Source organism: Neoarius graeffei, chromosome 1, assembly GCF_027579695.1.
Source record: "Neoarius graeffei isolate fNeoGra1 chromosome 1, fNeoGra1.pri, whole genome shotgun sequence".
Classification (NCBI taxonomy): domain Eukaryota; kingdom Metazoa; phylum Chordata; class Actinopteri; order Siluriformes; family Ariidae; genus Neoarius; species Neoarius graeffei.
The window spans coordinates 10,488,772-10,516,678 of NC_083569.1; the positions used below are offsets into that span (position 1 = coordinate 10,488,772).

At 42.8% G+C, this 27,907-nt stretch overlaps 1 protein-coding gene across 1 annotated transcript; it reads left to right on the forward strand.

Annotated features, from left to right (window-relative positions):
- Positions 1–1,402: 1,402 nt before the first annotated feature.
- On the forward strand, positions 1,403–27,114 carry d2hgdh (D-2-hydroxyglutarate dehydrogenase). Its single transcript, XM_060929532.1, has 11 exons — positions 1,403–1,499; positions 9,362–9,466; positions 10,360–10,527; positions 10,825–10,882; positions 13,042–13,181; positions 13,339–13,532; positions 13,628–13,796; positions 24,430–24,573; positions 25,049–25,191; positions 26,403–26,568; positions 26,649–27,114. Exons 2-11 carry the CDS (start codon positions 9,364–9,366, stop codon positions 26,909–26,911), a joined length of 1,548 nt encoding a protein of 515 aa, XP_060785515.1. The 5' UTR covers positions 1,403–1,499; positions 9,362–9,363; the 3' UTR covers positions 26,912–27,114.
- Positions 27,115–27,907: the final 793 nt, after the last annotated feature.

The following is a 27,907-nucleotide window of genomic DNA, read 5'->3' on the forward strand; positions in this document are numbered from 1 at the left end:
ACTGGGTATAAAAAGAGCATCTTGGAGTGGCAGAGGCTCTCAGAAGTAAAGATGGGAAGAGGATCACCAATCCCCCTAATTCTGCGCCGACAAATAGTGGAGCAATATCAGAAAGGAGTTCGACAGTGTAAAATTGTAAAGAGTTTGAACATATCATCATCTACAGTGCATAATATCATCAAAAGATTCAGAGAATCTGGAAGAATCTCTGTGCGTAAGGGTCAAGGCCGGAAAACCATACTGGGTGCCCGTAATCTTCGGGCCCTTAGACGGCACTGCATCACATACAGGCATGCTTCTGTATTGGAAATCACAAAATGGGCTCAGGAATATTTCCAGAGAACATTGTCTGTGAACACAATTCACTGTGCCATCCGCCGTTGCCAGCTAAAACTCTATAGTTCAAAGAAGAAGCCATATCTAAACATGATCCAGAAGTGCAGACGTCTTCTCTGGGCCAAGGCTCATTTAAAATGGACTGTGGCAAAGTGGAAAACTGTTCTGTGGTCAAACGAATCAAAATTTGAAGTTCTTTATGGAAATCAGGGACGCCGTGTCATTCGGACTAAAGAGGAGAAGGATGACCCAAGTTGTTATCAGCGCTCAGTTCAGAAGCCTGCATCTCTGATGGTATGGGGTTGCATTAGTGCGTGTGGCATGGGCAGCTTACACATCTGGAAAGACACCATCAATGCTGAAAGGTATATCCAGGTTCTAGAGCAACATATGCTCCCATCCAGACGACGTCTCTTTCAGGGAAGACCTTGCATTTTCCAACATGACAATGCCAAACCACATACTGCATCAATTGAGACCTAAGACAGTTGAGCAACTAGAATCCTACATTAGACAAGAATGGGTTAACATTCCTATCCCTAAACTCGAGCAACTTGTCTCCTCAGTCCCCAGATGTTTACAGACTGTTGTAAAGAGAAAAGGGGATGTCTCACAGTGGTAAACATGGCCTTGTCCCAACTTTTTTGAGATGTGTTGTTGTCATGAAATTTAAAATCACCTAATTTTTCTCTTTAAATGATACATTTTCTCAGTTTAAACATTTGGTATGTCATCTATGTTCTATTCTGAATAAAATATGGAATTTTGAAACTTCCACATCATTGCACTGCGTTTTTATTTACAATTTGTCCCAACTTTTTTGGAATCGGGGTTGTATAAGGATTTACTACTAAGACAATTGAAGCAGGTTCAGACTAAAGGAAGAAGGAATACAGCGAAATAGAATTAAAGCACTAATCATTTATCTTAATGATACAGGTCTAATGAAAAGAATATAATTTTTTTTTTTTTTTTGGTAGACTAGTAATCTGACAGAATCTGTCCAGTCCCTTCACACACTCCTGTACAGTAGGTGGCGGTATACACAAATTGTGATAATCTGCCATTAAAAAGAAGAAGAAGAAGATTGTTTGTCAATCACTTTATGGTTTACGTGTTTATCACCTGTCGAAATTAATGGATAATTGCAGCTAAATCCTGCAGTAAGTGACTCTTTTAATTCTACATAATTCTCGGCTATCTTCTTCCGGTTTGCTGCAGCCGGGTGACCGGATTTCCCGAGTCTAAAACCGGGACACTTTGCGCGTGACCGTGATACTCGTGCACGCACACGCATTTTGATGTAAACATGCGCCGGTGCTTTTTAGCACAGATATATATATATATATATACACACTCAGTAACTTTAAAAACGCACAATGGAATTCAACACGATATCACTTTAGATCCATGCGTATATTTGAAATTTATGATATTGTATGTAATGCACACACACATCTTGAAACATCGATAAGGCAGCTGGGCCATAGAAGGTTCACGCTGCACGCTACACGTTCACGTGAAGAACCGGACCCTGGGCCATTAAACTTCATGCTTGGATGTTCACGTGTTGCGTCTGTTCTACTTTGACCGAGTAACCAACAATATGGACTCTTCGGATGACGACGATTGCCTCATTCTGCTTTTACTGAGACAGAGGAAGAGAAAAAGGAACAGAATTTGGAGCCGAGAACACTTCCTTCTGAGAGAAACCCGTGGTGAATTTCACCGAACATTCTATAATCTGCTTGACAATCCCGATGAAGAACTATTTTTCAATTATACCATTCAATTATATTTTTTCTGAAGTTTTCCCCTGAAAGCATAGAGTTATCTCCCTAGACCCGTTCTGATTGGCTGGCGCGGCGGTGACCGCATGCATTGACTGGAATTTCCATCTTCACGCCTAGAAAAAAGTGTGCATGTTCATTTCTCGCTTCACGCGTGAAGTGTGCAGCGTGCAACGTGAACGCCGTTCTATGGCCCAGAGCAAGTCATGCTACGTTTGTCCACTTTTCTTTACACGCGTGTAGTGTGCAGCGTGAACCTTCTATGGCCCAGCTGCCTAAGGCTGCTGGGCCATAGAAGGTTCACGCTGCACGCTGCATGCTGCACGCTACACGCGTGTAAAGAAAAGTGGACAAACGTAGCATGACTTGCTCTGGGCCATAGAACGGCGTTCACGTTGCACGCTTCACGCGTGAAGCATGAAATGAACATGCACACTTTTTTCTAGGCGTGAAGATGGAAATTCCAGTCAATGCATGCGGTCACCGCCGCGCCAGCCAATCAGAACGGGTCTAGGGAGATAACTCTATGCTTTCAGGGGAAAACTTCAGAAAAAATATAATTGAATGGTATAATTGAAAAATAGTTCTTCATCGGGATTGTCAAGCAGATTATAGAATGTTCGGTGAAATTCACCACGGGTTTCTCTCAGAAGGAAGTGTTCTCGGCTCCAAATTCTGTTCCTTTTTCTCTTCCTCTGTCTCAGTAAAAGCAGAATGAGGCAATCGTCGTCATCCGAAGAGTCCATATTGTTGGTTATTGTTGTATTACTCGGTCAAAGTAGAACAGACGCAACACGTGAACATCCAAGCATGAAGTTTAATGGCCCAGGGTCCGGTTCTTCACGTGAACGTGCAGCGTGCAGCGTGAATCTTCTATGGCCCAGCAGCCTAAAGGACATTTATTGTCAAACTCAAGAATTAATTCACAATAAAAAAATTCAAAGTGACAGTTGGTCTATGTTCGGACCGTCATGCTGGAGATTCTGGGTCTGTGTCGTCCAGGGGTCTCAGCAGCAGTGACTGAGGGGGTTAGGAATCTGTCACGGAGGTGAGCTAGCCTGATGTGCTGATCCTGAACTGGCGTCGTGACTCGAGGCTGACCAGGGCGTGGACGATCCCTGGTGCTCCCTGTCTGTCTGTAACGCTGACTCAAACGGGAAATGGTCGAATGATGAACACCGAAGTGCCGGGCGACCTCTGTCTGTGTACTTCCGGCACGCAACATCCCGATGGCCTGTTCACGTTGATTTTGGCTTAAGGGCCCCATACACGTTCAAAAAAGTCGTCAAAATTTTGTATGTCCACACACGATTCAACGTTTTTTCTATCAAAAATTCAGTATTGTCAAAAACTTTGACATGGACGCAGCTAGGGTTGCCACCTGTGTCTGACAAAAATCCTGGACATTTCGACCATCCAATCGACCTTTTTGCTTGTAAGCAACGGCGCCCTTCGCACATCTAACCCAAGACAAAAATCGCCCTTCTATGCTGAAATTGTATTGCTCTAATTAGTAAAAATGACGCTTTTGCTAGTTATTTGTTTAGTTAATTGCTTTACATAATATAGCAGGTCTTCATTATTTTGGTTTATTTCCAACAGTTTTTGGTTGTGGACACCTGGGGGCAGTAGTGGGCACAGGTAAAAGGGGAATACATACTGTAATTAAATTCTGTTTGTTTGCTTATGTGGAATAAAAATAAATAATCTAATTTTTCATTGTATCTAAGAATACCTGAATGTAACAATGTAAGGTGTAGTGTCAAACAGCTTACCTGATTGCTTAGAGTGTGGTGTGTGCTTTGCTTGTGCTTGCCTGTGCCTCTGCTGCTCTTGGCTAAACAAATACATAGGAGGACATATAACTGATATAACTGGGCACATACAGGAGTATGTACTACACTACACTACACTATTTCATTTAATTCACCAAAACCTTACCTAATCTTCCATTTATATTTGGTGTTTTTCTTTGCTGCTGCTATGAGTCCTGGCTGATTTTCAATGAATGTCTTGAACTCAGTACAGGACAACTGAAAGTTTAGCCTGACTTGAAGCTCAGCCTTCACCATTGCAACAGAGAGTCTGTTTCTTTTATCAGTCCAAGCATCCTCCATTGCCCCTTTTCCACCAAAGCAGTTCCAGGGCTGGTTCGGGGCCAGTGCTTAGTTTGGAACCGGGTTTTCTGTTTCCACTGACAAAGAACTGGCTCTGGGGCCAGAAAAACCGGTTCCAGGCTAGCACCAACTCTCTGCTGGGCCAGAGGAAAGAACCGCTTACGTCAGCGGGGGGGTGGAGTTGTTAAGACCAACAACAATAAAAAAGACCGCGAAAGATCGCCATTTTTAGGCGATGAGAAGCAGCAGCTCTACAAACGCGAAGTCATCCATTATTATTATTATTGTTGTTGCTGCTGCTTCTTCCGTGTTGTTTTTGCTGCTTCTTCCGTGTTGTTTTTGCTTTGATATTCGCGCCAAGGTTTATGCAAACGTAGCGCCGTAACTGACGTATACAGCGACGTAAGTGACGTATACAGCGACGTAATGACGTGGCTCCGCTTAGCACGGCGAGCTTGGAAAAGCAAACTGGTTCTCAGCTGGCTCGCAAGTTGAAATACACATTTTGCCCATCGTACAAAAAACCGGGACATTCAGTGTCCCGGATTTTTTTTTTTTTTTTCCGGGACAGACCATGAAAATCCGGGACAATCAGGAAAAACCGGGACAGGTGGCAACACTAGACGCAGCAGTGGCTGTAGCACTTGTGTTCGCTTTGGACAATGAACCGCCTCGGCATCGACGGAAATGGTCGAAAGACTGGTTTTTGAAACGGCGAACGTACGGTCACGTCAACCTCCTCAGAGAACTTCGTCTCAAAGAACCAGAGGACTTCCGTAATTTCCTAAAGGGCCCCATACACGTTCAAAAAAGTCGTCAAAATTTTGATACAAAGTTTGATCGTGTGTAGGGTGTTTTGATGTCAAAAATTTGATGTCAAAATTTTGAACCCAAATTTTGACATATCAAATCACTTTGATATTTTTTGAAGAGTCGTCAAATTATTGATGCGTGTGTGGGGGGCTTGATGGACAAGCGTTCACTTGGTGGTATAGATGAACGCATCACAGTGTCTTCTTTCAATATCAATGGCTTGACAAGGTCCAATAATTCATCGATGGATGGGGCATCCATCCTAAGGAAATTACGGAAGTCCTCTGGTTCTTTGAGACGAAGTTCTCTGAGGAGGTTGACGTGACCGTACGTTCGCCGTTTCAAAAACCAGTCTTTCGACCATTTCCGTCGATGCCGAGGCGGTTCATTGTCCAAAGCGAACACAAGTGCTACAGCCACTGCTGCGTCCATGTCAAAGTTTTTGACAATACTGAATTTTTGATAGAAAAAACATTGAATCGTGTGTGGACATTTTACATCAAAATTTTGATATCAAAATTTTGACGACTTTTTTGAACGTGTATGGGGCCCTTTAGGATGGATGCCCCATCCTTCGATGAATTATTGGACCTTGTCAAGCCATTGATATTGAAAGAAGACACTGTGATGCGTTCATCTATACCACCAAGTGAACGCTTGTCCATCAAGCCCCCCACACACGCATCAATAATTTGACGACTCTTCAAAAAATATCAAAGTGATTTGATATGTCAAAATTTGGGTTCAAAATTTTGACATCAAATTTTTGACATCAAAACACCCTACACACGATCAAACTTTGTATCAAAATTTTGATACAAAATTTTGACGACTTTTTTGAACGTGTATGGGGCCCTTTAGGCGTGGCATCTTCAATAATGACAATTTTCCCATCATTTCCCCCGGGTATTTATAGGCAAGATTGTGTGTGTACAGTGTATGCAAAATTTGTTTGAAAATTAAAGCCTGTCCATGTCATTGACTACCCGAGTCATATTGTACGTTATTGAGTACAACTCCCCTAAATTCTGATTTGAGCACAGATTTGGAACTTATTCGGGCGGAACGAAGTTATTTTTCCATTGTGATATATTTCTTTTCTTCTTGAGATAAACTCAGCACGAATTCAGCAAGTTTTATCAATGTACGTTTTTAAAGTTACTCAGACCCCGTCCACACGTAGCCGGGTATCTGCTAAATCGAAGATATTTTTCTACGTTTTGGCCTGTCATCCACATGAAAACACATCAAAAACGAATATTTAAAAAAACTCCGGGCAAAGTGAAGATTTTTGAAAACTCCGTGTATGCCTTTTCGTGTGGACAGAGATAACCGGAGTTTTGCGTTTTAGAACGTCACAATCTGTGCCAAAAAAATGACAACAAATCTGCCCTGACGTCAAACGTGCGACCTTTGTTTACTGCAGAAGCCAGATTAAGCATGGACTTAAGCTAGCCGCACACCACGGCGATCCACGCGGTACCGAGCCGACTCCCGACAGGGCACGCACATATCCCCCGACTGTTGACGAGTGCAGTCGCGATTGAAGCGACACGTGACATCTTAATAGCTTTGTGATTGGCTATTGGATATAGTTACTGTTAAATCCAACACTTGAAGATGCTACAGGCTGAATTACAAATGACACAACATGGAATATGTAGCGCACTATCTAGGCTGCATGAGCTATTATTCCCAACCTTAAATAGTGCACTTGTATAGGGGAGTTAAAGCGATTTGGAATTCAGCCACACAACTTGAGCAGAGTGGCTTTCCAGCCCACTGTGTCTATGGATAAAGCTTCAGTCTATGGAATTACAGTATATACCTGCATTAGGTGCTACCAACACGTATTTCTCGCGCTAGAAATTGTGTTTAATGATGTCACATGTTATATGCGAAAGATATGATTGGCTATTGCTAGCGACTCTCGCCGATCAGTCTGGCTCCCGATTAGTTTTTCGAATCGGCTGTGAGATGAGTCGGTACCATCGAAAACTAGTCTTTATGCCTGACTCGCGACTTCAGTTGGCTCGGTACGCTGAAAATCGGCGTAGTGTGCGGCTAACTAAAGAGTAATGGATCGGAGTAGTGCCTTGAAAGCGTTAATTATTGTGCAGGTGCTATTTACATCTTTAATTTTAGAAGCCCAACTACTGCTCCAAGAGCACAGGCGATGTGATTAGGGGGTAGGATTTGGGGAAATAGCCATCTACAGGTTTGGAATGCTTATGAATGTGATTGAAAACGCAGATGTTCGGTTATGTGTGGAAGGGATTTTTTTCGAAGACGAGGTGGTGTGGATAAAACATTTTTATAAACGGAGGGGGGGAAAATGTTCGGTTTTAAAAATATCCGGCTACGTGTGTACATGGCATCAGTGTACATAGAAGACTAGATGCCTCGTCCCCGTCATCTCTTGTACCATATTAATCATTTTCACCTGGGAGTCCACCAAGAAGGGGAATTTATTTCCAAATAAATTGCAAATTTTTGCTGATAAAATTAATGGTTTGGGGGTAAAAAAAAAAAATAGCCAAAAATCATTAGCCCCATGTGCTAATCCTACTCAGTCATGTGCCGCAACACCACAGGCCTGCTATTGTGAAGTACACAAGTTTGCATCTGGTCGGTTCGGGATGAAGCTTGCTTGAGATTCCGTGAGATTGTATGTCATTTGCGGGCATCAGGGAGCCGCTATCAATATGCAGGAGATTCCCGGAACTTCCAGGAGACTTGGGATGCCTGTGGAAGGGGCAAGAGTTGAAGGGATGGCGCAAATCTCTTGATTACAGAAGCCGAGAACGACCACGCTTGCAATCATTTTTAATGTCGTTTTCTCGTGAATTAATGATCAATTATATATAATATCTCACGAGAAAACGGCATTTAAAATGCATGACCGTTCTCGGCTTCCATAGTTGAGATGCAGTGTTCTAACAAGTATATCCTGTACTTTCGTACTGTAGGTCTTCATGAAACAGTACCATGGAGTTTCTTGTGCTCTTTGTCTACCTTATCACAAGAAAACACGCAGAAATTCTTGGTAGGACTTGTCAGTTTGTCAGAATAGTAGGATTCGCTAACAAGCAAATGCATGTCTGAGGAGATGCGAGTCTATGTCCGCCATCTTGGAAGAGCCAATATTCGATTGGAGAGATGCGCGAGTGTTAAAGGATATCCTGGAACCAGGGGCAGGGATTGATCGAGTGGCCCTGCAATGACAGGAACCATCACAAATTTATTATTATTATTAAGGGGCCCAATATCATACATGTCAACCTTTGGTCAATCAAACCTGTATAACCAACCTCCAAAATCCGTATTTCCCTTATAAAATCCGTATAAGATGCAAATTAAAATAATTTACCTAAAATTTGAATGATAATTAACAATGATATATCCCAGTTACTTTTTATTCAATATTAATAACGATAAACCTTCAGAATGAATACAAAGCTCCAATGTTCGACAAAAACACAGTGTTATCAGCGTAGTTACGAAGGAAATACTTCGTTGTTTGGAGACAGGTTTCATCGAGCGGCTATTATGCGCGAGACTTCATATTAGCCACAAAGTCAGGAAAATCTGTTCGTAAAATTACGTTATAATGACCAAATACAATGAAAAGTATTTTTCCAGCCTCACCTGTGAAAGGTAATCCCATGTGATCTCGTTTGGACGGTAAACCTGTTGGTACAGTTAAACGCAGCACATGAATGAGGCATCTTTATTCTCGGCTATACCAGAGACGGTTGAAGAATCTCCACTTTGCCACATCCAATATGGCGGCGAGGATGACGCATGATTCTACGCAGAAGGCGGCGTCTATGTTTATATGTCTAGGACTTCACGGTTGGCGGGATTCTCGCAATGCAGTGTGCGCATAATCAAAAGTGGAACGAAGTCTCGCTACCACAAGATAACACGCGATTTCATAAGACTCTTTACTGGCTGTCTGTGGTGTACAGTACGTTTGTAAATGTTATGCGCTCTTTTATCATCGTGGGAATTGATTATAGCTCTAAATAAATATTGAAGTTTTTTTAAAGAATCCGTATAACTTTATTTATACGCCCGTATACTACGTTTATTGAATCAAATCCGTATAAAATACGGACATTCCGTATAGGTTGACATGTATGCAATATTTCTAGCAGTGCCTCTGCTTGGAACTACACCACACATGGGGCTCTGGTGAGATAATATTAGGGCATCTCCAGTGGAAAACTGTTAAATATCGAATGAATGAATGAGTGAGTGATCTCGTGCTTTTTTTTTTTCCCCCCTCCATTACCCAAACAGCTATGGTGGTGTTTCGGAGAGTTCAACCGTTCCACAAACTGCAGTTTGTATCCAGGTGGCTAAAGCCACAAACCTGCAGTGTGACCGCACCCAAAACTGTTCCAGGTCAGTCATTGGTTTTCACAAACACAACAGTCATGGACAAAATAGCAGGGCTGTGCATGTCTGCTTACAATATTAAACAAAGTGAATCTGGTTTCTATGTCGTCATCTTGTATATTTCTCGAAAAATGACCAGCGTGTGAATAGCAAAATATCTCAAATCTTCAAGAGGGGTGTTCACACAGCAACTTTTACTCCGGTGTAGCACCGGGGCTGCCCCGGTAGAGCGTTCACACGGTACAAAGTTATACCGGTGTAGCCCCTGAAAGCTGTTTAAACCGGTGCAAATCTAACCCTGCTCGGGAGGTGGTTTAAGAAATTTACTCCGGAGTAAATGCTAGTTTGCGGGGCAGCACCGATTATAAAATGGGACATCTGAACGCTACAGGGGTAGACTCGCTACGCATGAGGAGAGTTGATTTACATACGGGCATTGCATAATTTGCATCCTGGTATTTTGCGCTTCCAAAATGGCGAATATCAACAAGAACAGAACTGCGTGTCTTCCAGTGTTGCCAGATTGGGCGGTTTTAAGTGCATTTTGGCGGATCTGAACATGTTTTGGGCTGGAAAATGTCAGCAGTATCTGGCAACACTTGTTTTCCCGGCGCTTGGTGATGCCATGACAACCGGGAAAAGGAAGTACGTTTTCACGCATTACTACTATCGTATAGCACGATCGCAAAAACTGCCGTGTGAACGCAAGTGGGGCTGCACCGGTGCTAACACGCTTCTCTCTAGTAAGCAGGTTTGTGACGTCTGAACGCTCCACAAAATTTACACCGGTGTAAGATATATCGCAACAAAATACATCGGTGCAGCATCGATGCAAATATGTGCCGTGTGAACACCCCTAATGAGTGGATCCCGCTCCATTTTATTTTATCGATCGGCAGAAAGGATCCAGCAACGACATGCACACGATGCTGCTCCGACTCGGCGACCTTTCTCCCGAGTTACACCTGATGACATCAGCTTCTTCAGTGAACTTCTCCCAGGAAGAACCATCACAGACCCGGACGTGTTGGAGTCCTGTAACGTCGACTGGCTCAAGGCAGTGAAAGGTGAATGGAAAGCTTTTCAGGTAACTGTTTCTGTGAACAAACAGATGTCAATCAGGATGAGCAAAAAAAAAACTTCCAGGAGAAGATGGCTATGCTATTTCTATTTATAGCAAATAAAACAATGTGGTCACTTCGTAGAAGGTCTCAGCGTGCACTACGGTATCCAGGCCCTGTTCGCCGCAGTGATCCTGTGTCCAGAGTTAGAGATGAATCTTTACTAATGTGTTGCTCAATCCTTTTAAGTAACTCAACTGGTAAGCTTTGGAAGCTTAGAAACGGTCACCTTTTTATGTGCAGGTAGTAGTGAGGTTCTGTTACGGCCCAAGACGACAGAAGAGGTCTCTCAGATCCTCAGGTAATAACACGGTCTTATTAGTTTTTGTTAATGCACACACAACTCCCGATGTTCTGTGCCAGATTATTAGGTACACCTATGAAGTAGCAGATTGTGTTCCTTGCAGCATCCCAAAAATGCTGAATCATGTTGAGACTGGAGATTGTGCAGATGGACCACTTAATTGGCAATAAAATCCCCCCCCCCTTCCCCCTTCAAGAAATGAACCCTGCCTGCTCAGACCACACTTAGTTGAATAGACATGATGCATGGTGGGTGTTTAAACCTTCTAAATTGGCCAAATTCTGATACATTTTTATCCTTTACTGGCCAAAATATCCGAAAGGGGATTGGGGGATTATTTCCTTCCTTCCGACTTTCCTTTCTTCCTTCCTTATTTTTGTTTGTTTCCTGTTTGTTTCCTTCCGACCTTCCTTCCTTCCTGGTTTGTTTCCTTCCGACCTACCTACCTTCCTGGTTTGTTTCCTTCCGACCTACCTTCCTTCCTTCCTGGTTTGTTTCCTTCCGACCTACCTTCCTTCCTTCCTGGTTTGTTTCCTTCCGACCTACCTTCCTTCCTTCCGACCCACCTTCCTTCCTGGTTTGTTTCCTTCCGACCTACCTTCCGACCTTCCTGGTTTGTTTCCTTCCGACCTTCCTTCAGACCTACCTTCCTTGTTTTTCATTCCTACCTTCCTTGTTTCCTTCCTTCTGACCTACCTTCCTTCCTTCCTTGTTTGTTTCCTTCCGAACTTCCTTCTTTCAGACCTACCTTCCTTGTTTTTCATTCCTTCCTTGTTTCCTTCCTTCTAACCGGTCTTCCTTACTTCCTTCCGACTGACCTTCCTTACTTCCTTCCTTGTTTGTTTCCTTCCGACCTACCTTCCTTACATCCTTGTTTTTCTTCTGACCTACCTTTCTTCCTAACTAAGGGTACTCACCTTCTGAAATCAACTCCTCTTACAATTTCTGGAGGAATTTCACAAAACTTGGCAAAAAGCACTGTTACATGTCGGTAATACGCATATTGTAATTTTATTCAATTCAGTCGCATTTTTTCCCTCAGAGTTACAGCCCTTGATTAACAACCTTGTACTTTCACAATTTCATGAAGGTGTGCTTGCCTTCTGACATCAATAATTTTTGGATGAATTTCTCGAAGCTTGGCAAAAGACCTTATTATATGACTGTGATATGCATATTGCGATTTAACTTTGTTTGTGAAAAGTTTCCCAGAGTTTTGATCCTTGATTAAATAACTTGTACTTTGACAATTTCATGAGGGTGTACATTTTTCTGAAATCAGCTCCTCTCACAATTTTTGGAGGAATTTCGCCAAACTTGGCAAAAGGCATTGTTGTATGTCGGTAGTACGCATACGGTATTGTTCAATTCGGTCGCGTTTTTCCAGAGTTACAGCCCTTGATTAACAACCTTGTACTTTCACAATTTCATGAAGGTGTGCTTGCCTTCTGACATCAACAATTTTTGGATGAATTTCTCGAAGCTTGGCAAAAGGCCTTATTATATGACTGTGATACGCATATTGCGATTTAACTTCGTTTGTGAAAAGTTTCCCAGAGTTTTGGCCCTTGATTAAATAACTTGTACTTTGACAATTTCATGAGGGTGTACATTTTTCTGAAATCAGCTCCTCTCACGATTTGTGGAGGAATTTCACCAAACTTGGCAAAAGGCTTTGTTATATGACGGTTATATGCAAACTGAAATTTGGGCAAATTTGACCAGAGTTCTGCCCTTGATTATAAACAAACTTGTACTTTGGCAATTTCATCAAGGTGTGCTTGCTTTCTGAAATCAACTTCCCTCACAGTTTTTATCCCCCGCTGGCTGAAAGGCCTGAAGGGGGATTACGTCGTGGCAATGTCCGTCTGTCCCGGGAAGGGTACTCGCCTTCTGAAATCAACTCCTCTCACAATTTTTGGAGGAATTTCATGAAACTTCACAGGATTCTGTCGGTAATACGCATATTGCAATTTCGTTCAATTCAGTCGCATTTTACCAGAGTTATGGCACAGTTGCCAGTGGGATATTGTGCTCTCCAAGCACTCTTTGTTTATTTTTGATATTTGCAGTGAAAGTGTTCGATGACACTCACCCATCTGTATATTGTAATTTCACTGTATAAATGGTTTCCTTTGTTATGGTCTTGACCACAGGTACTGCAATGAGAGGAACCTGGCTGTGAGTCCTCAGGGTGGAAACACAGGGCTGGTGGGAGGCAGCGTTCCCGTGTTCGACGAGATCATCCTCTCCACTTCACTTATGAACCAAGTCCTCACCTTTGACAGCATCTTGGGTAAAAACCTGGCTGTTTTAACACGTCAAAAGCAGCCAATAATGGTTATTTTAAAAAAAAAAAAAACCTTGCCAGAAATGGAGGCGATAAACCACTTTGTTTGGGGTACAAATTTTCCTGTGAAGTTTGTCGAAATGAATGTAAATTCTTTTAACAGGGATTTTGACCTGCCAGGCGGGCTGCGTGTTGGAGAGCCTGTCTCAGTACGTGGAAGAGCGTGACTTCATTATGCCTCTGGATTTGGGGGCAAAGGGCAGCTGCCACATCGGCGGCAACGTGTCTACCAATGCGGGCGGACTTCGCTTACTGCGCTACGGCTCCCTCCGAGGGACAGTTCTGGGCCTGGAAGTGGTATGTGAGAGACTGGAACGCAAACTTGCTCCAGCATAGTAAGAAAAGTGATTGCGATGTTCACACAAGTTTGTCGCACTGTGTTCTGCCTCTAGGTGCTGGCTGACGGCAGGGTTTTGGACTGTCTGGCAAAACTGCGGAAAGACAACACGGGCTATGATATGAAGCAGCTCTTCATCGGTTCTGAAGGAACGCTTGGGGTGATCACTGCCGTGTCCGTCCTCTGTCCTCGGAAACCCAAATCTGTAAACGTGGCCTTCTTAGGTACTCATGAACACTGCAATGAATATTATTGTGCTGCTGGAAATGGGGATGAACTTATAATTGATTCAGGCTTTCGTCTAAACCGGGGAACAGGGGCGCTGCGCCCTCTTACTCTCGGCGTGCGCCCCCTTACCGAAATGCCGATTGAACCCCAAGTCACATATGCTACTGCACAACATGCAATCTTTCTCAAAACGATTTTTTTCTCCGTGAAAACATCCCAGCAACACCACGTGACAATGTGTCTGATCATCAAATACGTTATAATTACTCCAAAAATATTCCAATCATAGTAGATACACCGCCAGACGGTGCAAAAACAATCCGAATTGGCGTTTTCCAGACTGAGACGCCATGTTGTTTAGTTGTTTACTTGTCACGGCTGCTCTCGCGAGATTTGACATGGGTTACATACAAGGTCAGCTGACTTGTAGAGTGAGATTTCTCGAGACTGAATGACCTTTCACCCACCGGCGCGGGAGCTTTTGACAGAAGTAGTTCGTGAGTTGTTTTTGTTGACACTTGGGCATTTAAAGATGTCGTCCAGCGGCACGAAGCGGAAGAAAGCCAAAGACTGTCCGGGACAGAAGAAGATTACTTCTTTCTTTTTCAATGTTGACAGACAATTTGTTACAATTTCCCTCTCGGATAGCCTCAGAATGTCCCATTGTAGCCTCAATTTTTCAAAGGCTTCGCACGGCGGGGGGGGGACGGACAACCGGCACCATCCCCCCCCCGTCGCTTCGCTCCCTCGCCATGGTGAGCGCCCTCGTACTAAATTTTTCTAGAAAAAACCCTGATTGATTCATTAATATCATACGAATAAATATTGACACTTATTGTAAACGTCATAAAAGTTAAAGTAATACCGACACGAACAGGTCTCCTCGGTGTCACTTTATAGATTTTAACACGAACGTTCAATTTTCGATGTAATCACAAGGTGTGGAGATGAAAACGCAACAAAATTGAAATATTTAAACCTCCCGCCACGAAGCGATGCCTGGAATTCCCATCCCTTCCTCTGAGAATGGCCCAAACCGGAAATGAGACAGGTCGGTGAACCCCTGCCTGGAAGGCGCACCGACAGAACATGGCTGAAAACATGTGGGTGGTCTTGTATGATGGGGTAGGAGAGAGAGAGGATGTAGGGCTCGGGATAGAGCCGTACCAGGACCGTCTCACTGATGACCACAATGAGGTGAGTGACCGCCACTCAGATCTCAGCAAGCGGACCTGGTAGAGGGATGAGTCTAACAGACCACCTGTTCTTGTTTACATGAATAATTACCAACACCAGCTGCTGTTAGAATCTTTTACTGAAGTAATTGTTAGTGTAATTCCTGTCAATAAGTTTTACCTCAGGCCAAGATAAAATAAATTTTGTTTAAATTCGGCAATCACCTACTGAATACCAACCTCCCAAAAGCGCAGTGTGGCACAGAGGTGTGTCGCTTAGTGTAGACAACTGCAGGCTTTCGTCTAAACGGGGGAACAGGGGCGCTGCGCTCTCTTACTCTCGGCATGCGCCCCCTTACCGACTCCGTGAAAACATCCCAGCAACACTACGTGACAATGTGTCTGATCATCAAATACGTTATAATTGCTCCAAAAATATTCCAATCATAGTAGATACACCGCCAGACGGTGCAAAAACAATCCGAATTGGCGTTTTCCAGACTGAGGCGCCATGTTGTTTAGTTGTTTACTTGTTGCGGCTGCTCTCGCGAGATTTGGCATGGGTTACATGCAAGGTCAGCTGACTTGTCGAGCGAGATTTCTCGAGACTGAATGACCTTTCACCCACCGGCACGGGAGCTTTTGACAGAAGTAGTTCGCGAGTTGTTTTTGTTGACACTTGAGCATTTAAAGATGTCATCCCGCGGCACGAAATGGAAGAAAGCCAAAGACTGTCCGGGGCAGAAGAAGATTACTTCTTTCTTTTTCAATGTTGACAGACAATTTGTGACAATTTCCCTCTCAGATAGCCTCAGAATGTCCCATTGGAGCATTTTTCAAAGGCTTTGCACGGCGGGGGGGACAGACAACCGGCACCATCTCCCCCCCCCCGCTTCGCTCCCTCGCCATGGTGAGCGCCCTCATACTAAATTTTTCTAGAAAAAACCCTGAACTGTAGTGGAAAGTAGTCACTAGACTGCAGCCAGTGTACCAGAACAGTGCTAGTATAGATTTACTCTACTTATTTTATTACCTGAATGCTAAAATCAAATATTTTCCCAGCTATTGAAGAGTACCTACCCACTGTTCAAGCCTGTTTTTATCCCCCGCTGGCCAAAAGGCCTGAAGGGGGATTATGTCATGGCGATTTCCTTCCTTCCGTCCGTCCGTCTGAAATCAACTCCGCTCACAATTTTTGGAGGAATTTCACGAAACTTGGCAGGATTCTTTGTTATATGTCAGTACGACGCATATTGTAATTTCGGTCACATTTTACCAGAGTTGCAGCCCTTGATTAACAAAATTATACTTTGACAATTTCATGAGTGTGTTTTCCTTCTGACATCAACTCTTCATTTGTGAAGGAATTTCACCAAACATGGTAAAAGGCTTTGTTATAGGACACTCATACGCAGATTGAAATTTTGTTTAATTTGGGCAAATTTTACCAGAGTGCGTTTGCTTTCTGAAATCAACTTCCCTCACAATTTTTATCTCCCGCTGGCTGAAAGGGGATTACGTCGTGGCGATGTCTGTCCTTCCCAGGAAGGGTACTCTTCTTCTGAAATCAACTCCTCTCACAATTTTTTGAGGAATTTCACGAAACTTGGCAGGATTCTTTGTTACATGTCGGTAATATGCATATTGCAATTTCGTTCAATTCAGTCGCAGTTTACTAGAGTTATGGCACAGTTGCCAGCGGGGGATATTGTTTTTTCAGAGCACTCGTCATTATTTCCAACCAACTACTGAACCAAAATAAAGAAAAGTTAAATCCCTGATGAAAAACCAATGACAATTGGGGGGGGCCCTATTAATTTACCTCAGCTGACAATATTGGTCAACAGATAATTTCATGCATGTATCATATTTTCAGACTTGAGTAATGGTGTCCGTATTACTTTAAAACCTTTTTGGTATTGTCAACTCTATAAATTGCTTGGTTTCAGTCATGTGACTTTTTTTTTTCTCTTGGCGGTTTTACCGGAAGTGAAATAGCTGGTGGTCTAAACGGCTGGTGTAGTGCAAACAACTAGCGATAACTTATCAGAGTATACTCGTATTCTAGAAGCCCCTGCTCGCTTTAGATATATTCAGAAGATTGCTATGTGCAATGGAATCGACCCCTATGGTCTGGGAAAGAAGGATTTGTCATACGATCTCAAACTACCCTTCAGTCGAGTTCCCTGACATCTTGAACTATCTGGTGTTGCAGACGTCCTTCTACACTGGAAAACAGGTAGAAGAGTATGGAGGCTTACAACTTTTTTGTACGTGGCTGGGTAAAGGACCTCAGTATCAAGTCGCCGCCGAATGAATCCTGTATTGTTTTTGCCTGTGTAAGCTTTTCAGTCGTGTCTTTACAACGAAGCGCTGCAAGTGTAAACAAAACCGTTCGAACAAGTGATTCTCACTTGTGTTGGCTCTTATCGCTCAGGTAAATCATTCACAAAGATCATCAGAAACCCCTTTAAAGGCCTGGATCTTAGTTAAACGAGACAGAGAAGTGATCACAGCGCATTGTAACTGTACGGCTGGGGAAGAATTTTGTCAAGACCTTCATGCATATGGATTTTGTGAGGAGTAAACAAAGAAACAGCTGGGGACTTTAGTGCTTCGTGACTAAAAAAAAAAAGTACCATAAAATAACGACACCCAGCAAGAAAAGTACTTGGAAAACACTAAGGACAGAGCTGAGAGGGAAATACAAACTTTTCATGAAGTGATCACTGCAAACTCATGGATTAAAGTTTTCCGTCGCTACGACGGATTTCCGTCAACTGGGAGCGCTAAAGGTCAATAATGAGAGTGATGCAGATCCGAGGAAAAATAAAGGGGGGGTAGGCCCATAGGTCTGACACCGATGTGATTTAGAACTTCACCAAGCTGCTGTGATTGCCTGTTGTTGAACCCTTTCTTGTGCTATGTTTGAGTATATGTAAAGGAATAAGTTGTTGCGCTAGATAGGCATAAATAAATAAATAAATACAGCCTACGCTACTGTCTAGTCCCAGGGAGGCTGGGCGTAGGCAGTGAGCCGCGGTGCTCGGCTTGAGTTTCGTTTCTATCGGCGGCTCCAGCCCGACTTTGCACGCTCGTAACTCGGCCAGGGGAGGTCCCAGCCTCTCCAAACTTGGCAGCCAGCGACCTCTGCCCTCTCCCCAACGAACTAGCGCTGCCAGGGTGGGCCAGCCCCGCGCCTCGGGACGCGATTCACCCCGAGGCGAGCCGCAGCGCTCCGCATCAGTTTCCTTTTAACGGCGGCTCCACTGATGAAACAATCTGTCCTACTACTAATACTAGGCCTATTGTAGTAGTAATAATAATAATAATAATGATATTTGCCTATTGAAAGGTGATCAGGTGAAAAATCTAAACAGCCCTGTTGAAGCCACAGCGAGACTTATGCTATTAAGTCTTTTGTAGGTTAAACAGGCTTCGGCAGACAATGTTCTGGAAAGGCTGTGTTTTTCTTTGGTTTGATTAGCCTACGATTTAATCTTTAAACATTATGGTTTCAGCAGTTCGCTTAAACATTGGAGGCTGCAGAGTCGGGCTGCAAGATTTCCCGACACTTGTTTAAGATGCCAAACTTCACAGTAAGGAGAAAGTAATACCACAGTATTTAGTGCCTCGTCAGTCTCAAAAATTAATAGTGAAGGAGCAACGCGAATTAAGTCCCCAAAAAACATCTCGTAGGCCTATATTTTACATTTTCAAAAAAGTCCGGAATTGGAAGTCGGTCAGTGGAGTGTAATGAAGTGTCTCATTCACTAAGCACAAAAGGTCGGAAAACAGTGGAGAAAACAGCGATTGCTTAAATAGGCTACTAATGTTTTACATTAGTAATTTAATGTATGTGACAAATTCACTGATTAAATAGATAAAGAAGCGAATACTCCAAAGCTCAAAATTCAGGAAAGTGGCTCCGGTGTCGCAAGTGCACAAGAACAGTTATTTGAAAGTTAACCTAATGAATTTGTGCGTGCGCGTGCGATTTCATGAAGAACCGAGACAATTGGCATTCAGTGAAAGATTCACACCTACGACTCATTATATTCGCGCGCGCCCTCTCGCCCACTGTTGCTTTGTTTTCCCGATTTACACGAGTGTCTGAAGATGGAGTTTTCAGAAATCTCCACTCTGCCCAGAGTTTGCAAAAGTAGCTGTTTTCAGTGACTGAAACCTCCGTATAGGTGTGAATGAGCGGTGCAACCGAATAAATAAATATGCGTCTTTTTTATCCGGCTACATGTAGGCTATCACTGCGCAAAGCCTCTAATGTTGAAATGGTAGTAATATTTGTTAAAATAATAGTAGGCTAATTTCCACATTAATTGGTAAAATGGCACAAGGGATGTGATTGGGGGGATGGCCGTTTTTATAATGGGGATGATTTGAGATTTTTATTTCAGAAGGGGGATGCCTCCCCCCACATCCCCCCTCAACTCGGGTACTGCGTATAAGGCCATATTTCACCGGACACAGGCCCTTCGATTTCCATTACTAGAGCGTGTCAAATTACTTTCGGTTTTGCCAGCATGGACGCGCTTCTTTTAAATGAAGGCACAGATGTGTCAGACATCGACAAAACGGTAAAGAATAAGTGGAGATGTGCTTGGCGAAATGAAATGGGCGATAATGGCAAGCTCCTGCTGCTGTGCCAAGGAAAAAGAAACAAAAACAGGCATCAGGTGTTGCCAAACTAGATGCCTTTGGCTTCACTGCGAAGAAGCAGAAAAAGTGAACTTTCACTTTACTTTTCTTGTTTCCTGGCTTTATTTCAACAGATTTTCTTATTTTTCTTTCTGTTCCACTCTTTTGAAAGCATGGTTCAAGTTCGACTGCACTTGCACTTTTCTCTTAACCACTGTTGTGCATTACTAAAGTATTGTTGAAATAAATTTGCACTTTGTGCTGAAAACTTGATGTTTCATCATGAATAGCCAGTAATGACAATGGTCAAGTCTTGCCTTAGCTTTAGTCATTTGTTAAAATTATGTAAATGTACTATAAGTAGGGGCCGAGGGGATAATGGACAACACGGCGTTTAAAATTTGACGCATCGCTGACGTGGTAGGGGCCAACGACATGGAGCTTTTTTTTTTTTTTGCTTTAATCCATGCAAACTCAAACATGCTTTGACTCTGCTCCCTTCGATTTCAGTGAGAGGTTCAAAAGCCAGCTTTCTCAATGTCTTTTTGTGAAATCTTGTGTTCGTTCACCCTTTTTTATTAGTTCATGGGGAACCCTGAAGAAACTTCTCAGTTTCATGCAAGCAATGCACCTCCTCCGTACAAACGCTTTGTCAACTGAGCTTTGGTAGACAATCAGATAAAAGTTTTGAATAACTAATAAGGCGGACATGATGTCACATGAGACCCAGCAATACCATAATATTTCAAAATAAACTGCCATGTTATTATGGGACTAGGCTTGTCTGTATTCCTTTTGGTAGTGATGGAAAATTATGTTTAAAAGTCCAGATAGGGCCATGGCTCGTCTTACTGGGAGCCGCCAGCATACCCACCCCAAAATTTGAGATGTCATAAATTACTGTACTGAATTTTGGTAGTGAAAATCCATTCCCTTTACTGCCGAAAACTTCAACATCTATAACATTTGCGGGTATTTGTTTGATAGACTGAGCTTTAGGGTGTATTCAGACCAGGATAGTTCGATAGTTCACTTGCTTTGGTCCGAACCAAATGTTTCTTTTATTTTTTCATTTTGGTGCGGTTCGCTTTCACACTGTACATTTTAGTAAGCGGACCAAAATCCGTCAACAAAGCCACGCGCCCTGAGGTCGTTCAGCTAATGGTCAGAGACGACACGCGCACAAAGCGTTAAGTTCAAAAGTAGTCATGGAGGCTTTCCGTGCTGTTATTCTTTTTAATGTCATCTATATGTTTTTTCCAGTTTTTACTGTTTTCACAATTGTGCGATTACTATGCTGTTGTACAAGTAATTTATCAACGACGACGACAAAGGGCAAGGCGGCTACGGAGGATAGCGCTGATGAGCGCACATCATGTTGTGACAGTTCTGGCTCTTCACGCAATAGATGAATTTCTTTTTTGCGTCGCTAGTACTTCCACTTTTTGAAAGAATGTCCCTGATTTTAATGTAGGTCTGACGGAGTTTCTTCACTTTTAGCCGACATTGTTCTGGGGAGCGCGTGAACCCCTTCTCCTTCATTTTCTCACTGAATACAGCAAACACGTCGGCATTTTTGTGTGTTCTCTCCAAAAGCTCAGATATGTGGATATCTGCCCATATATCCACAAGGGTACGCGTTTCTTCCTCGGCCCATGTTTGCCCCCTACTCATTTTTTGTAGTCTAGCCTACCACTGGTCTGAATGAATGAACGACTGTTGTAAGGTTCCCTTGACAACCGAAACAGTGTTTGCACTTTGCGGTGGAGTGTCAAGACTCTATTTCCCATAATGCTCGACAAACGACGGAAGCTCCCGAGGTACAAAAAAGCAAAACTGTCGGATTAGGTCCGGTCTGCTTTCACACCTCCAAAAGATCCGCACCAGGGTTCCTTTGGTCCGGACCAGAGTTCGGTGGTTTGTATTCAGACCAAACCAAAAGGTCCGGACCAAACAACGTAGGTGTGAATACGCCATTAGTCTTCAAAAGTGATTTTCAACTTTCTTGGATTTAAAATCCATCTTTCCATTGAAAATTTACCCAGACCCAGTGTTGTGGGGGATTGTCTTTACCAAATACTCTTTAGACTGCTCTTGCAGGAGAGGATGTCTGGAAAGATCACAGGGAAAAAAAATAATACAGAAAGCTTTTAAAACCCTGACTTTATCATAGTAATAGTTTGTTACTGAAACGGGCAGAACACATGACATTGTGTGGCCCCGGCCATATCCAGTCCCTTCCTTGTTCTTCACGCAAATTCGTAGAGTGAAATGCTATCTTTTGTGGGTGTTGCTCCAGCCCCCAACAACGCAACATTTTAGCATTTCACGGCAGAACTGGGAGCTTGCTAGACAGTGTCAAGCAGAAAGATGACAGAGATGCCAATCACTACGATGCTACGACCGTCTATTCAGTTTATATGGGATTCATACGATTTTAGCATGGATGCGGTTCGAAACACGTGAATCTATCAGGGTTCACGATATTTTGCCGGTGTTCGGTACATTTGAAGCCAATTATCGCTTGATAATTCAATATGTTGACTGTATTTATGGTCAAAGTTTGCTTCGATGGGCGCCGCCATCTTTGTTGACAAGCGTTCTGCGCATGCGCGAATTAATTATCGATGCCGCGATGGAATGTCGAGCAGCCCATGTCACTAGGTATTGAGGGGTTGTCTGGGTGTTGGAACTGAACCAGTCGTCTTCTGAAGTAAATCAATCAGAACTGAATAAGTAATCTGACTTGATATTGATGAGATTAAAAGTAATCAAAGTGACTTGACATTAATCATGGGAATAAAAAGGAAATAGACATGTTCCAGTACAACTATTTGAGTGTTCCAGCATATTATCTATAAACATTGATGGCATGTAATCTGCATTTGTTTCGTAAACTATTTGAGTATTTGCTAATTGAGTGTTCCAGTATGTTATCTATAAATACTGATGGTATGTAATCTGCATTTGTGTAGTAAAGTTAAGAAAATAATATTCACTGTTTGAAAGTTGATTGTATACAAATTACCAGAGAAGTCTTTACTTTGTGTGAATGTGGTTTGGTTTTATTTGATAATTGAAAAAAAAAAAAAAAAAAAATCAACAATTTTCTCCCCCAAAACCAACATGTCCCAGTTCATTTTAGTCACCTGTATTCACTCAGAATGGCCCTAAAAAAGCACCAATTTCCAAAATTTGAAAATTGAAGCTGAAGGTCGGCATCTCTGAGATGATATGCGTGCACTTCTGGTTTCCGGAGACTCCCTGATCTACGTCGCAACATGGCCACCGCAGTTCCTTCTTCACTTTATCATCAAAGGTTTATTATTCGCAAATCACATTGTGGGTGAAAATGATCATGGAGTCAGAGGGAATTTATTTAGGTGTCTGTATTACTTTAAATGAAGTACACCGAACATCCAGGACATTTTTGGACAGAAATCTATAGTAAGGACTACACTGCGGTTTATCGCTGGATTAGTGACTTAAAGGTCCCATGGCATGAAATTTTCACTTTCTGAGGTTTTTTAACGTTAAAATGAGTTCCTCTGACCTTCTTAAGTCACCCCAGTGGCTAGAAATTTCATAATGTGTAAACCAAACTATGCCCAACATTTGAGAATGGCGCGTCAAAAAGCTCTTCCCTTTACTACGTCAGCAAGGGAGATGATCCCCACGCCCCCCCTCTGGATTCCCACCCACTTTATGGATTGCCTGCCCAGTTGTAGTGAGGAGACCATAGAGGGAGGACACAACAACATGGCATCACCTAAGCGAGCGAAACATGGAAATTGCGCTGTACATGGATGTGACAACACAGAAAAGAGTCTGTTTTTACTGCCGACGGGAGAGCCCCTGAAGACGCAGTGGCTTAATTTTATTTACTCCAATAATACGCCGTCGAGTCTACCTAAGACGGTGTATGTTTGTCGGAAGCATTTTCCTGAGGAATGTTTCCACAACTTGGGACAGTACAGGGCAGGTTTTGCACATCAACTGTCACTGAAGCCTGGGTCCGTACCAAGCATCCCTGCCGCATCAGCAACAAACACCGAACAAGTAAGTGTGTAACTGTTAAGTCGTTTTGCCGTGTTTTAAAATCGGTGCGTTAGCCTAGCAATGGCTACATTGGCTGTGCAGCTAACCGCTTCCTGCAGTTAGCCAGGTAATCTGCGCTACAAAACTAAAGAGCATGCAGCATGCTCTGTTAAACTGAGTTTAGTCTGGAAATTGACTGTAACTTATGAGCTTATGTTTGACTATTGCTCCGCAATGCATGTCTTCTGTTGGATAAGCGATATGTTGCTGAAGTTGCTGCTTCTTTCCTCTTTGGTTATGGAGTGCGTGTTCAAGCCTAGGGTATTATACGTTCGTAAACTACCACTCAGAACACTCTCACTCTCTGTGTCACGTTGAGTTTACGAAAGGAGTCCGAGGGAGAACGGGGTTTTGTCTTAGCAGCGAGTATGTGTGCGCGTGCAGCTTGGTCAAGCCCCACCCTCTACCCTTCCCCGCCTCCTGCTTCTCATTAGCAAAACGACGCACTGGGAAAAGCGCCGAAATGGGGCTTTCTCCCAGGAGGCTATATTTACGTGCCGAGGGTTCATTTCGAGAAAGGCTGCGGATATAACATCCGGAAGCCTCCACGAGCCTGTTTAAAGCATCAACAAACCACCATGCCATGGGACCTTTAATAATTGTAGCTGGTGATTCAGTACTCCACTGAAAGTCTGAAATCGACCACCATTATTTCTTCTTCATTCTATGTTTTGTGGTGTGTATATTCTGGTTCCTGCAGGCTGCTCAAGCTTCCAGAACCTTCTGGAGACGTTTCAGGTTTGCTGCAGGATGCTGGGAGAAATCCTCTCGGCTTTTGAGTTCCTAGACGCCTCCTGCATGAGCCTTGTGGAGAAACATCTCAAGCTTGCCAACCCCATCACTGGTATGGGAGTGAAATATTACCACAACATTCTGTTTAGTCCAAGTTATCCTTATTTAAAGGAGTATTTTGGGGGAAGAGAGTTAATTTACACCACTTTCAACAGTGTTAACAGAGGTTCCTCTAGAATTGTGTGTGTAAATGTTCATCATCCAAGAGGGCTGCCCCATGGTACGACTACCAATCAAGTTTTATTCAAGTTTATCATATTGTCTCTCAATCCATATTACATTAACGTGGAAGCAGATCATGGCTTAGATTTATAGAAAGGAAAAAAAAAATAGGGTAAGTGATATTTATTACATCTTGACTATAACTCTAGTGCTAATAGTTTTCGATAATCAGACACCAAACATAGCTGATGGATTACACTGCATGTATAAATGTGTATTTTTGCTTACCAGAAATGTCATCCTAATGTGATGCTCCAAATATCTGATCGCTATCTGAGAACAGCTTTCTTCGTTTAATTTCTCAGAGAGCCCTTTCTACATCGTCCTAGAGACGGCTGGATCCAACGCGGCACACGATGCGGAGAAACTGCACGACTTCCTAGAAAAGGTCACGGCGTCTTCACTGGTTGCAGATGGTACCGTTGTAACAGAGGAGGCTAAAATAAAGGTAGCTGATTCACAGTTTTAGTAACTGTCCATCAATTTCACTTAAAACAAAACTCTTGAATCTGATTGGTTAAGAGCGCTGTGGAATAAGGCCATCCTTAAAAAAAAATTCGTTTCCTGTCCACCGGGTGGGAAAAAAAAAAAAATTTCAGTCGGGAGGGAGGGATTTTTTTTTTATTTTTTTATTATATATGGATGGATAAGAAATCGCAATGCTGTGTTTGCTTTTTCTTTCAGTACTTTTTTTATTACAAAAGCAGACACATTTAATAAAATATATGACCGTTAAATCAACTGAAACTTGTACAAAAACTAAGTTAGCATTTTAAATGCTGACTGCAACATTTGCAAAACTTTTACAAAGGTACTTAAAATGTCCGACACACGGACTTTTTGTAGTTCTAAATCGAGCGTTAGGCCTAGTTCGGATGAGATTACACTATTAAAATGATCACTGAATGATTTGTTTTTCTGAATCTTTACTATTTTGTTGTTCGCTAGAATACCATTTTGCGACTTCACACTTAAGCAAATGTTTGAAAACTCCGGATCTGCTTCCTTCATGGTGGCTGCTATTTTTTTGTGCCGCACGGCGCATGCGCAGAGCTGATTCGACAGGGCTTTCCACAAGCGCCGGCCACACAATTAAGTCCAGCTGGCTACTTTAATGACTATTTTTGTAGCCCACAGGCTCTAAATATTAATTTTATTAAAATCGAAAATTAAATGTTTATCTAACGGACTGACAATAATGTCAAACTGAACCGTTGATCAAGGGAGAGGAACTCATCCGCGCCCCGACACCGCATGCTCAGTTCCGTGAATGTGTCATGCACCGAAAATAAGAGATTTACAAGCCAGGAACGCCTCATGATGCAATACGCAAGAAAAGAAAGAAGATTTACTGCCATTTTACTTTGTATGTGAGTAAAGTGAATAAATAAATGGTCTGTGGAAAATGCACTTAATCCTGGGAACTGCGTGCACAGGAGTTTATTTTGTGTCCCCCCCCCCCCGGCTGGCTACTTATTTGTCATGGCTGGCTAGTATGAGCATTAGTGGAAAGCGGAAATGTCAAGTTCGATTTTAGATTTACGAACCCGAAAAAAAAATTTCACCCGCACAAACGGCACTCACCCGGCCGGTGGACCGGAAACAGAACATTTTTTAATAATGGCCTAATAGCAGATAGTATATTTTATATATCTACAGGCGCTTTGGTCTATAAGAGAGAGGATCACCGAGGCTCTAAGGCACGATGGATACACGTACAAATACGACATCTCTCTTCCCTTGGAGAAAATCTACGATCTCGTCACCGACATGAGAGCGCACCTCGGAAACCGAGCAAAGAACGTAGTGGGCTACGGCCATGTCGGTAGGATCCCTGTATTAACTCGGACCTTAAATGATCTCATGCCAACGTTTCAATCTATAATCTCGGATTACTTCTTTCAGGTGACGGCAACCTTCATTTGAACGTCGTGTCTCCCTGTAAAGACGCAGCACTTCTGGCAGCCATCGAGCCATACGTGTACGAGTGGACACGGAAATGGCAGGGAAGCATCAGCGCCGAGCACGGCCTCGGGCTCAAGAAGAGAAACTACATCTACTACAGTAAATCTCAGGAAACTGTACGCCTCATGAGGGACTTTAAGAACATGCTGGACCCCAAAGGGATTCTCAATCCATATAAGACACTTCCTGATGAGGTCCGCTGATGTACAAATCTCAGAATGAGCCTAACCGGACCAAAAGCCACCACTGCAGTAATTTACTGTACAAATTGTAAGGACGGGAGAACCAGAAAGCACTACTAAGCTGTTTTAAACCCAGCGTGAGATTTTATTGTAACTTATGTAAATACAATGGATTGTGTCTTTCTTACCAAGGAACTTTTTAGGCAATAAAGGGAATTATTGTGGAGGATTTCTTTCATAATGAATTCACACATCCTTTAAAAAAAATCCATCAGTGTTCCCTTCTAAAATCCTGTAGAAGGAGGATGCTGCTGCTCAGCGAGAGGGTTTCACTTGAAGACGCAGCTAGGGTATGTCCTGTGCTAACTTCATTTAGGACACAATTAAAGGACATGGGACGTAAATGCACGCTATATCAGTTTCTTTCCATTAAAAATATGAATTAATTGCATCAACAAATACAAAATTATCTATTAAATTCAGCAAAATCGTTATATTCGTGATGATTATATGGCATTTCTGCTCGAGCTCTGATATGCATATTTTACAACCGGAAGAGCCGCTGTCACGTGATCATACGTCACAAAAACTTTCGGGCACAGCACAAGCGGGTAGATGAATATGGAGAAGTGAATGACAAGAAAATTGTTTTTATAGTCTTTAACGTACATTGAACATCATGGTGTATTGTGCTGCTTATGGTTGCAATAATTCCAATGGGAAATGCCCTGGAGTAAGTTTTTTTTGCATTCCCCAAGGACCCGAAGCTGAGGAAAGTGTGGGCTCACTACTGCCGTAGAAAAAACTTTGCACCTACTGTTTCCCACAAACTGTGTTCGGACCATTTCACTGAGGATTCTTTCAACATTAATACTCAGGTACTGAGCGATATTAATTGCCAAGCCAAATTTAAGAGGCCGTATAGCCGGGTTCATGGAGGCAGTGATAGCGCCATAATATACAGGGCCTAACATTCCTACAACTGTAGAGACAGTCAAGAAATCCTGTAACATTAAT